We start from the raw sequence: 13,090 nt of genomic DNA on the forward strand, positions 1-13,090 counted from the left end.
GTAAAATTTAAATAATGGCCACACCGTGGTGCGTTGTTTCTGCCTGTGACCATGTTTTGTCTATTGTAGAGACAAGACAACTTGTAATTTGTATATGTATTGTATTAAGGCCACTGGCCTACGCACAGTATTTTTTATTTATTAAGTTTATACAAATTAGAATGAATTTATTTGTGTGAATCGTGAATCAAGTTTTACAATCCAATGCTGTATAGCTTGTTAACAAAAATTCATTGGTATTCATTCAAGTTTTTCTTGAAAATTCCTGTTACAAATTCTCTACCATTCATGAATGAAATTTGATCTAGTAAAACACACAGATCGTGTTACTATGGATTACGAGAAGTGATTTGATACATATGAATGAAAGTAACTACAGGTGACTACCATTAATGATGGGGAGATTGTGTATTCTTCTTATTTTAAAAGTGCTATGTTCACTAGTTGTTACTGAAACTTCACGTGTTACTGTTTTGCAAGGTGATTCTTTGCCTCACCATGGACGTTGCGAACCTATTACAATTCCACTCTGTCAACAGATTCAATACAATCAAACGATATTTCCGAATTTGTTAAATCACGCGAATCAGAAGGATGCTGGAGCAGAAATTCATCAGTTCACTCCCTTGATAAAGGTGAATTGTTCGCCAGACCTGAAGTTTTTCCTGTGTTCAATGTTTGCTCCTGTATGTACAATTCTAGATAAACCCATTCAGCCCTGCCAACACCTCTGTGAATCCGCGAGGCACAATTGTGATGAATTAATGGCAAATTTTGGATTCTCATGGCCCGATTACTTAGATTGCTCCAAGTTCCCAGTGGCAACAGACGAACATGTAATATGTGTCGGTGATAACAATGCTACACATGACTCTCGCAAGCCCACAGAGCACAAGCATCGCAAAGTTGACTACAAATCAAATATTGAAAATGACCCAGCTAAGTTACCTGGTGCAAAAGATTATGGCTTTGTGTGCCCAGCCCAATTTGAAGTACCTAAAAGCTTTGACTTGGATTATTCCTTGATAGTTGGAGACAAGATTCAACCAGATTGTGGAGCACCTTGTGATGGAATGTTTTTCAAACAAGATGCAAAGAAGTTTTCAAGGCTGTGGATTGGAATCTGGGCAACTGTGTGTGCATTGAGCTGCTTATTCACCGTGTTGACATTTTTGATTGATACTGATAGATTTCGCTATCCTGAAAGGCCTATTATTTTCTTGTCAGTTTGTTACTTGATGGTAGCCTGCAGCTACATCATGGGTTGGGGTGCTGGTGATAGTGTGAGCTGCCAGGGCCCTTTCCCCTCCACACATGGAGGGTCAAGACTTACCAACCCTATGCTTATTACCCAAGGAACCAAGCATGAACCATGCACCATCTTATTTATGGTTGTATATTTCTTTAGTATGGCTTCAAGTATCTGGTGGGTGATATTGACCCTGACTTGGTTCTTAGCTGCTGGACTGAAATGGGGCCATGAAGCTATTGAAGCCAACTCACAGTACTTTCATTTGGCTGCTTGGGCTGTACCTGCAATCAAAACCATATCAATATTAGCAATGGGAAAAGTTGATGGTTAGTTCAGCATAATAATTTTTTCCACTGTTTGTATATCATGCATTTATTAAAAACACAATTAAAATCATATCAAGACAGATGTCAGATCCACAACGCAGGCTTCATCAATATATACATAAACAAGCAAAAAAAAGATCCACAACACACTTCGTCATCATAATATGCACCTATCCTAAAAAATATATATCCACAACAAGTTTCGTCAACGGCCTACCTAGTATCTATATAACAAAAAGCAATAAAAAATAGAAACCTACCCCCCACTCTGATTTTCACCCGGACCAAAAGTGCCAAAAATACTGGCGGCATTGCCTCGCTGAATGGCCAGTGATATCTTTTGGATCAGGAAAGAACCAGAGCGAGGGTCGCAGCCCCTTTCAGCTGACGACCTATGCTGTTGATAAAGGCTAAAAGCTTTGGTCTCAACGGCAACCGGGACAAAATCGTACACTTGCTCGAAGTTGGCGTATTTGCTGTGTTTGTATATTAATTTTTAATGTTCACAAGACTGGCGGTGTGCCATGAAACTGATGCCTTTTGTCTGAAAATTAATATGTCCTAAATATTTCACAGATATTTTCATAGAAAAAAATAGACAGTATTCCATAAACTATTATTTACCTTGTTGTTCCAGAAATGTAGCACGCCCGTTATGAATGATAATCAATGGCTTCTAAATGTGTCTAAGTTATGTTTTTTCTTTGTTTTAGGTGATGTCTTGTCTGGAGTTTGTTATGTGGGAATTTGGAATGCAGAAGCACTACGAGGATTTGTTCTAGCACCATTATGTGTGTATTTAGTGCTTGGTACTGTATTCCTACTGGCAGGGTTTGTCTCTCTATTTCGCATTCGAACAGTCATGAAACATGATGGCACCAAGACTGATAAACTTGAGAAGCTAATGATTCGGATTGGTGTTTTTGGTGTACTGTATACTGTGCCAGCTTTAATTGTGATAGCATGTTTGTTTTATGAGCAAGCATATTTTGATAGCTGGATGGTGACCTGGCATAGGGATATGTGTTCTTCATCTCTTTACTCCATACCATGCCCTTTTACCCGCCAGGAGACTGAGCGGCCGAAATTTGAAATGTTCATGATAAAATATCTCATGACTATGATTGTTGGCATAACGTCTAGTTTTTGGATCTGGTCTAGTAAAACTTTAGTGTCATGGCGCCAATTTTTCGACAAAATTAAAGGTCGAAGAGTTGAAGCTTATGTGTGATAGATTAAATTTAGGGGTAAAATCGGTGTTGTTGCATTTATAAATCAAGTTGGCAGCTAAGTGGCAGTTATTTCGTAACATAAAAACAAGGCTGATATTTGTAAATATGTACCTTTTTGTCTCATTTATGGAGATTATTTTTCATAATTATTTTTAAGTTACTTTTTTTTTACAATACTTATAGTTAAGAATCAGTGTAATGTAATTAAAACTTATTTTACTATTATAACTGTTTTTATTTAAATTGTTCTCCGGCAAATTTAAGGAAAGCGATCTAAGGAACAGCAGTAGTAATTTGGTAAACAAATGGCATCTTTAGACAGACTAAAGGGCAAGGTGCTGCTAAAAAAACACAAAGCATGGCAATAAAATATACATATTCAAAAAGTCAATAATGTTACTACCTATTGTAAACAATAGTAAACAAACCACAAATGCATGGAGAAAGTTTTGGTCTTTGAAAGAAGTATTTAAGACAAAAGAAATACCTACAGGACAGAAATTTAAAGTTTTCAATAGTTGTATAATACCAATAATAACTTATGGTTGCCAAACTTGGGGACTTACAAAAAAGCAGCACCAAAAACTTAATGTGTGTCAAAACCATATGGAAAGAAGCATACTTAATATAAAACTTAGAGACAGAGTCAAATTGTCCATAATTAAGGAAAAATAAAAAACAAAAACAATAACTAAAATAATAAAACAGCAGAAGTGGCGCTGGACAGGCCACATGATGCGAGAAAACATAGATAAGTGGACAAAGGACCTTGTAGAGTGGTGCCCTAGATATAATAAAAGAAAGAGCGGTCCACAAAAGTTTAGATGGTCAGATGATTTGAGTAGAATAGGAGGAGGTAAATGGATGCAAACAGCAAAGGAAAGAAATAAGTGGAAAGAAATGGAGGAGGCCTACGTCAAAGGACGAGTTGAGGTCAATGTTGTGAAACAAAATTAATTACATTCATTGTGATAACTGAAGACTTCAATAATAAAGGCTATTTACATTTACATACATTGTAAACAATTAAGCAAAAGACCGAGCACAGTCCCTCTCGGTATTATCTATCTACCTGCAGGGTGCAGGTGCACCAACCTCTACAATTCTTCGAACTGAAACATGCATTTTTACATTAGCAAGAGGCAACCGAAACAAAACAAACACTACTAATTAATTACTGTTAAAAAATAATTGAGAACAAGGTGTATTTATTGGGATTATTTCGTATCTTCAATAAATATACTAATGTGACTTGAGTCCAAACACGAACAACTACACTCGTTGCCTCAATTAACTTAACATACCGATTACCGAAACAACCCCAAGTCTTTGGAATTCTGCAGTTAACAAGAAACCCTTATTGTTCGCTACGAAGCAGCCCAATTTAGGTAGGCCCTGCTTCCCCCGCTCAGTCGGGGAAGGGACTAGAAAAGGTGTCCTAAAAAAGGCTTGAACCACTCACAACGGAAGTAGCAACCGCGGCTGCTTCTGCATCACCTTATGCGTGGTCGAAAACAGAAGAAAAATAAGATTAAAACCAAACCTAAACTCTGTGATATGACGTTTGGCGCATGGAATGTCCGTACTCTTCTTGACCGCGAAGGTAACCAATGTCCCGAGCGCAAAACCACCATTGTGGCCCGTGAACTCCGTCGCTACAATATTGATATCGCTGCTCTCAGTGAAACTCACTTAACTGACGAGGGTGAATTGGAGGAACACCGTGGTGGTTATACGTTCTTTTGGAAAGGCACACCATCTTCTGAACCTAGGCGATCCGGTGTTGGATTCGCGATCAAGAACAGTATAGTAAACAAATTAGAGGAATTTCCTATTCACATCTCTGACTGTGTGACAACCCTGCGTGTACACTTAGAAAATAAAAATTACCTCGAATGTTATCAGCGTCTATGCGCCGACCTTGCAAAGGAGCGATGACATTAAAGATAAGTTTTATGAAGAGCTCACCCAAATTCTTTCGAAGATCCAGCCCAGGGAACAGATCTTGCTGCTAGGCGATTTTAACGCAAGGGTCGGCCGTGACTGTCAGGCTTGGCCTGGGGTGCTGGGAAGGCATGATGTTGGGAATATGAAAGGTAATGGCTTGCTTTTACTATCACTCTGCGCCAAATTTGATCTAGCAATTTATTTATTTATTTATGTTCAGGAGAACCAACAGCTTTAAACTTACAATAGGACAACAAGATTAATACAGAGAGCCAATTACAGGAACTTACAAGTAATTACAAAGTACCTATATAAAAAAATGCTAAAACTGACGCACACAAACATGCGTACAAAGTGAGAAAAAACAAAAACACAATTGAAAATGAAAATACATAGAAGCCATTAAAATAGACCCTAGGTTCGGAAACACTTAGTTCATTAGCGCCCAGAATAAAATGAGGTCTCGAAGTTCGAAAGAAAAAAGAACATAAAGTAAAATATATCAGATGTTAATGCTGATAAAGCATATTTTAAAGTTCATAACAAGGCGCTAATGCACTAAGTTGATGAATAAAATGCATTTAATCGCCTAATGAAAACTTAATAAAGAAACAAAAAAAAAGCAGTATACATGTAATAATACAGAGAAAGAAAGCTCACATAAAACACCGCCTAACCAGACTATGCCTCACATTAGGAACTTTACAATTGAATATGTCAATATCAAGTTCCTTCGACAACTCATTTAGCTTACGACTCGTGCGAACCAGGAAGCTATTCTGCCTATACTTGGAGGATGCAGTTTTTATAGATATTGGGGGATAGTACCTACCTTTTAGAACGGTAGGGAGTATTGAAAGAAAGTTTGCTTAGTAGCTCGGGACAGTCAGTTACGCCACTGGATTACTAACACTATGTTTAGATTACCCGCAAAATATAAAACAACATGGATGCACCCTAGGTCCGAGCACTGGCACTTGATAGACTTCGTAATTGTGAGGCAGAATAATACTTCCCAAGTCCGCATCACTCGCGTCATGCGAGGAGCTCATTGTTGGAGTGACCATCGGCTTGTTATTACTAAGTTAAGACTGCTTCTCGTACCTCGTAGATCTCAAGGAGTGAAACCTGAGCGCCTAGATGTAGGGAAATTAGAAGTTCTAGAAAGTAAGAAGATCTATGCTCGAGCAGTCACTAATGCGATTCATACTCTTAATTATGACAGTGGTGATCCTATTGATAGCTGGAATTTGGTTTCGTCCAGATTAGTCGACACCGCCTCTCAGATACTTGGTGTAAAATCTTGTAGACGCGAGGACTGGTTTGATGATAACGACGAAACACTGGCTGAAGCACTTAGGAAACACCGGACCCTGTTGCATTTGAATCGTAGTGACCAAGCAGACGCAGTCAAACAGAATGGCGCTCTGTTCGGAGAAAAATCCGGGAAGTAAAGGACAAATGGTGGTACGACAAAGCCGCGCGCATGCAATGGCTTTCCGACACGAACCAGTTAGGTGCATTTCATAGTGTGATTCGCCAGCTTGTTGGTCCGATAAAACGAAGTTCAGTGCCGTTAGTCCTCCGACGGAACTCAACTTGTCACCAATAAGCTTGACGTGCTCAAGAGGTGGGCAGAACATTTTAACAATTTGTTAAATGTTGACCGTGCTGCAAATATGCAGCATATTGATTTAATACCAGCTCTGCCTACTGAGCAAAAACTGGATGAGCCTTTGATGTTGCGTGAGGTTGTCACTGCCATACAGCAGCAACAACAAAATAAGAAAGCGGTGGGCGTTGACAATGTTCCTGGGGAGTTTTTAAAGCATGGAGGGACGGAGCTTCATGAGGCGGTGTGGAAGCTGTTCTCTAAAATGTGGGACGAAGAGCGAGTACCTGCTGACTTTCGAGTCTCTCGCATCTGTTCCTTATAGGTATAAGAACAAAGGAGACCGCGCGGACTGTAACTCCTACAGAGGTATATCCCTTCTAACTTCTCCAGGGAAGGTCTTTGCCCGTATTCTACTAAACCGCTTGATGCCACTAACGGAAAGCATCCTACCTGAGACCCAATTTGGCTTTCGACCAGATCGAGGCACCTGCGAGGCTATTTTTTCTATACGACAACTGGAAGAGAAATGTAGAGAGCAAGGTCAACCAATATATGTATCTATGTTTTGTTGACCTAGAAAAAGCTTTTGACAGTGTGCCTCGCGAAGCTTTATGGGTGGTTTTGGCGAAACTGGGATGCACGGAAAAGTCTGTTAGGATGGTCCGGCTATTGCATGACAACATGCAATGCTGCGTAAGTGTTAGGGGCGAACAATCAGAGTTTTTCACTGTAAAGCTGTGGTGTGAAGCAGGGTTGTGTGCTTGCGCCCACTTTGTTCGCCTTGTACTTCGCAGTAGTAGTTCGGGAGGCACTACAAACTTCGTCTAACGGCATCCGTATTCGCTATCACCGATGGTGGCACATTTAACCTAGCCCGCCTTAAAGCGCGCACCAAAGTGTCTCTCGCAGTCATAACTGAGATGATGTATGCCGATGACTTGTGTTTTGTGGCCGAATCTCCAGGTGCTCTACAACAGCTTATGTCGAGTCTTCATGAGTCTTGTCAAAGATTTGGCCTAAAAATAAGTGTCAAAAAGACTGAAGTTCTGGCCCTTGACACAATTGCCAATTCCCAGATTGACATTAAATTAAACTCGGCCGAGACTCGCTTAAGCAAGTAGAGCAGTTTAAATACCTAGATAGCACCATCACAGCCAAGTGCCACCTTGAGAACGAAATAAACTGTAGAATAGGAGCCGCTGCAGCAGCATTCGGCAAACTTCGTTCAAAGGTGTTTCGGTCACACGACATAAAGCTCGCTACAAAGGTTGCTGTATACATGGCTATTGTCCTGCCAAACCTTCTATATGCTTCAGAAACGTGGTGCCTGTGTCGGAAGCATATTCGCTCATTAGACAGCTTCCATCCGAGATGCCTCCACGACATTATGGGTGTCTACTGGTCAGACCGTCTTAGGAACACGGAGATCCTTAGACGTGCCGATGTCGGCGGAATAGAGGCCTACCTAATGAGACGACAGCTACGATGGAGCGGTCACGTCTCCCGGATGTCCCAGGACCGAGTCGCGAAACGCATCTTCTACTGCGAACTGCAAAATGGTCGAAAGCGAGGCGGCCAGTTTCTGCGGTTCAAAGATGTGTTGAAGCGGCATATGAAGAGAGCTCATATAGAGCCAACAACATGGGAGAGTCTAGCTGGTGACTGTCCACAGTGGAGGCATATTGTGCAGACGCAGGTGCGTGAATTCGAAGCCAAGCGACGCACAGAACTTGACGATAAGCGTGACGAGCTAAAGGCCAGACCACCTATGGCCATAACATATAATTACGTCGGAGGGGTGTTGACCTGCAGCGAGTGTGGCCGCACATTCGCTTCTAAGATTGGCTACGTCAGTCCGTCAGTCACCTGAGAACGCACCAGCGACACTCTCAGCGGTAGAAAGCAGTTGCTGTGGCCGAAAACGGCTAGGAGACGATGATGATGATGGATGATTGTTCGCTATATATTATCTGTCGTTCCGCGGCTTATCTTAGTGACTATTATGTCTATCAATACTTAGAATCCATAAAAAAAAATCTGACTAATTCAGCACTTCTTCGATTGTTTGTAGCCGTTGAGTATGTATTAATTTCGCTTGTAAATTAGTTACTATAATTATTTGTGCGACAAAGGCAAATTTATCTTTTGTTGCGAATGCTGATTTGGAAACCCGAGCAAGAGAAAGCTTCTAAGAATCTTGAGTGTAGTGAGGGACGATACTAGTTTTAACCTCAACAATGGGGAAACAGAAGGAAAGAATAGAGTTCTGATTGAAAGAAGTCGGCCTAAATCCATTTATAAATTACGCTAAAAGGAAGTCCGAGTCTCACTCCAACCACCTATTAAGGTTAATTTGAATTAAATTTTGGATATGTTAATTAAAATTAAATTAATTACAATTATTCTCAATTGCATTAACGTTTAATGGAATACAATAACTTCGTAAGTAATTAATGTTACTATTACTTGAAAGCATGTTAATACTAGCTTCAGTCAATTATAAGATCGTGATGTTTTAAAATGAAACTCAACAAAATGACCCTGAACCCTGGCAGTACCTAGTGGAGTTCAGATTTGGAGCAACATAGAGACGCGCCGATTTTGGTTATCCGACACGTCTTGAAGAGCAATTGGGAGAGCAGTACCCTACTGGAACTCAGGTTTGATGCAACATAGACAACGCTGTTTTGGTCATGTGACTCGTCTGGATGAGCACTTAGGAGAGCAGGATCTAAGATAGAGCAGATGCTGAACCATGGCAGTACCTAATAAAACTCTGGTTTGGTGCAACATAGGCACATGCTGTTTTGGTCATCCGACTCTTCTTGATGAGCACTTGGAAGAGCAGTATCCAAGATAGTGAACCCTCGCAGTACCTAGTAGAACTCACGTTTGGTGCAACATGGGCACATGCTGTTTTGATCATCCGACTCGTCTTGATGAGCAAGTGCTCTTCCAAGTGGAAGAGCAGTATCCAAGATAGTGAACCTTGGCAGTACCTAGTGAAACTCAGGTTTGGTGCAACATAGGCACAGGCTGTTTTTGTCATCAGACTCGTCTTGATGAGCACTTAGAAGAGTAGTATCCAAGATAGACCTGATGTTGAACCCTGGCATTACCTAGTGAAACTCAGGTTTGGTGTAACATAGGCACACGCTGTTTTGGTCATTCGATTCGTCTTGATGAGCACTTGGGAGATCAGTATCCAAGATAGAGCTGCTCACTGGACACTGCTCTTCCAAGTGCTCATCAAGACGAGTCGGATGATCAAAGTAGCGTGTGCCTATGTTGCATCAAACTTGAGTTCCACTTGGTACTGGCAGGGTTCAGTATCAGCTCTATCTAGGATACTGCTCTTTCAAGTGCTCATCAAGACGAGTCGGATGAATAAAACAGCGTGTGCCTATGTTGCACCAAACCTGAGTTCCACTAGGTACTGTCGGGGTTCAGGTTCGGTAATCATTTACCATGAAGCGGTTCGTCTACTCGTTTGCCTCCTATATCATAAAAAACGGACAAGTGCGAGTCGGACTCGCCCACCGAGGGTTCCGTATAATTTCCGTAAAAAAAAGCGAAGTACCCCATAAATTTTGATTCCCTTGAGAGTGTCTAAATCACAGAAATAGTAATAAGAAACAAATAATAATAACCTCATTATTAACCTCATTGTTCCTTGGTCTAAATTTAAGTTTTCAAAGGCAAAAACGGCCGTATTTTATTCATGTTAACTTTGAAGTTTGAATTTTTCAAAACTTCAAGGGACTGCAGACCTGAGCACCTATATGGTTTAATTTCAACTCGATACCTCCACGCGTTCCCGAGATAATGGGTCTTGACAGACAGACGGACGGACGAACACAAGGACAAAGCAGCCCTAAAAAAAATTAACCTAAAACTCCTAGACACAGCCGAGGGCCCAAGAGAGGATATTTACCGTGTTAAATCTGACATGCTCCAGGAGTGCTGGGGCAAGAGAACCAGTATGAATATTCCATACAAGTGTTTCTTAATCCAGGCGCGGATCAAGCCCTCAAAAAAGGTTGTGGTCACAACCACCCGAAAATCGGATGAGTCATGATCGTCGTCGTTCATGAACGATCATCAGCCTATCGATCTCAATAGACCGTGAAAGTGTTACGTCACAAGACTATAAGGGGGTACCTAATGATTCCCCGACCTATTTTTTGTAGATTATTGATTCGCAGACGTTTCGCCGAACATCGTTTTGCAGAGGGATTTATTCGTACCTAGATGTAACTTTTGCTAGAGTTTTGATTTTACCAAAAAACTTTAACCAAACAATTTCCCGACAATTTTTTTCCAACTGTACATTTTTCAATAAAAATTTTCCTATATATTTATTTGACAGATTTCAATTTAACAAATTACCATTTCCCTAACAATAATTCAACAACATTCATTTGACCAAAATGTTTCACTTGGTTTAAAAATGTTTAACAATTTTTAGTTTATCAAACATGTTTAGTCTATTTTTATTTATTTTTTACAATAACATAAAAACGAATTGTTGCCAAAAAAGCGGGTTAGGTTAGAACTGCGACACTCTTAATAATGAACTCTTGAAAAAGCAGGTTAGGTTAGAACTGCGACCCCCAGAAAGGCAACCCGTTGCCGGTAAAGCGGGTTAGGTTAGAGCTGCGACCCCCACAAAAACGAACTGTCGCATAAAATGTGGTTAGGTTAAGTTACTATTTAATTAAAGTTAAAGGTAGATTCTATATATAAAAAAGATTTTTAGGTTTGTAATGTTTTGATTTGATTAACGTACCTATAAATTTGGCAACTAAATGATTCGAGGAATAAAAAAGCGGCCAAGTGCGAGTCGGACTCGCCCATGAAGGGTTCCGTACCATTTATGACGTATTAAAAAAAACTTCTTACTAGATTTCGTTCAAACCAATTTTCGGTGGAAGTTTGCATGGTAATGTATATCTTTTTTTTTTCATTCTGTTATTTTAGAATTTACAGGGGGGGGGACACATTTTTCCACTTTGGAAGTGTCTCTCGCGCAAACTATTCAGTTTAGAAAAAAAATGATATTAGAAACCTAAATATCATTTTTGAAGACCTATCCTATAGATACCCCACACGTATGGGTTTGATGAATAAAGATTTTTTGAGTTTCAGTTCTAAGTATGGGGAGCCCCCAAAATTTATTGTTTTTTTTTTCTATTTTTCTTAATATGGATCATAGAATACATCTATGTACTTACCAAGTTTGAACAGTATAGCTCTTATATGTAGTTTCGGAAAAAAGTGGCTGTGACATACACGGACAGACAGACATGACGAATCTATAAGGGTTCCGTTTTTTGCCATTTGGCTACGGAACCCTAAAAATGATGACGAAAATTTTTGAAATACGGAAAATTTCTGATGCAAAACATTTTTATGCTATGTATTGAGTTGGGAAATGATTATTTGGTGTTTATGTTTTTACGATAAATTCTTTGGAAAATGAGAATTAAGCCAAAAACTTTTGGTAACCTTTTGGATCTTTTGGTTGGGGGTTTTTTTTCTTTATTTCTTACTTTCTTATTTGGCAAAAAACTTGGTAATCTACATTGTATTAGTAACCTAAGAATTTCATTTGGCAAGTAATCTGTCCGATTAAACAAGTTTTACTCTAGTGTCTCTAGTAACGTTTTTTTTTTAATTTAATTTCGAATGAAGTGACAGTTAAATTATAACAGCTAGTTTAGTTAGTCCAGGCTGACGCAACTAGGAACAAAATAAGTTTTGTATGGAACTTGTTTCGCAAATCTTTGCCAACGAAGAAAAATAAAACGTCAGTGCTATTTATTCTGTCAAGTTTACATCAAGTCAACTGTCAGCCTAATTGTTTTGTTTGTTATGAAGGCTTCAATGTTTTGTTCGGGTATTTCGTGCAATTTCTTTATTATTTAGTGAAAATATCGAAAATAGTGAACCGTGATCAGAGTAAAGAACGAGTTTGTTACAATGCCACCGAGAAAACGGTTTACTAAGTGTGAAATATGTGGCAAGCGAGCCACTCGAGAAAATCACGAAAAAAGGGATTTTATGACGAAATTTCCCTTGGATAAAGACCGGTACGTATTGCTTTAGATACTTTTGACCTTATTTTGGTGCAGCAGGCTTTAAACACATCGAAAATTTGATATTTTATATTATTTTTAGTTGTGAACTAGGGATGTACTAAAACTATCGATAATTGTATGTTTATTTGTATATCAGTGTAAGTAATTAAATAAAATATGTGAAATTTCCTGAGAACTTGCATGCAATGTGACACAAAATTAATTCGTCGAAGATTTTCAGTGGAAAATTATCTATCATCTATGCATTAATGGTCATTATTTAACATATATGATTTGATTTATAGATGCATATTAGCGCTAAATAATCAGTTGATCATCTCATTAGCAAACACTTGGAATATAAACTGTACATAACCAAGGCTGTATGTTTTCAGATGCAGGCAGTGGGTTAAATTTGTTGGGAACGAAGACCTGATACATCTTCCCATAGAAAAGTTACATTTATTGAATCATGTATCTGCAGATCATTTTAAAAATAGTGCTTTTAATAAAAAAAAATTAAGAAAAAAAATAGTGAAGGATTTTATAATTACAATCTGAGTGTAACGAGGTATTCTAAAATAGAATCGTAGCGTAGTGAGGGATTCAAGTGTTAACGCCTATGGGTGGTATTCCAC

General features: G+C 39.2%; 1 protein-coding gene across 1 annotated transcript; it reads left to right on the forward strand.

The window, feature by feature from the left end:
• Window positions 1-7: 7 nt before the first annotated feature.
• On the forward strand, window positions 8-3,038 carry LOC133518269 (frizzled-7-B). The gene is made up of 2 exons (XM_061851916.1): window positions 8-1,578; window positions 2,292-3,038. Exons 1-2 carry the CDS (start codon window positions 393-395, stop codon window positions 2,807-2,809), a joined length of 1,704 nt encoding a protein of 567 aa, XP_061707900.1. The 5' UTR covers window positions 8-392; the 3' UTR covers window positions 2,810-3,038.
• Window positions 3,039-13,090: the final 10,052 nt, after the last annotated feature.

The sequence above is a fragment of the Cydia pomonella genome, chromosome 5, assembly GCF_033807575.1.
Source record: "Cydia pomonella isolate Wapato2018A chromosome 5, ilCydPomo1, whole genome shotgun sequence".
NCBI lineage: Eukaryota > Metazoa > Arthropoda > Insecta > Lepidoptera > Tortricidae > Cydia > Cydia pomonella.

Excerpts from the sequence above, each read along its gene's own strand:
- LOC133518269 (XM_061851916.1), top strand. The coding sequence starts at position 393 with ATGATGGGGAGATTGTGTATTCTTCTTATTTTAAAAGTGCTATGTTCA. Across the intron at positions 1,579-2,291 it reads AGCAATGGGAAAAGTTGATG|GTGATGTCTTGTCTGGAGTT; the intron begins GTTAGTTCAGCA and ends TCTTTGTTTTAG.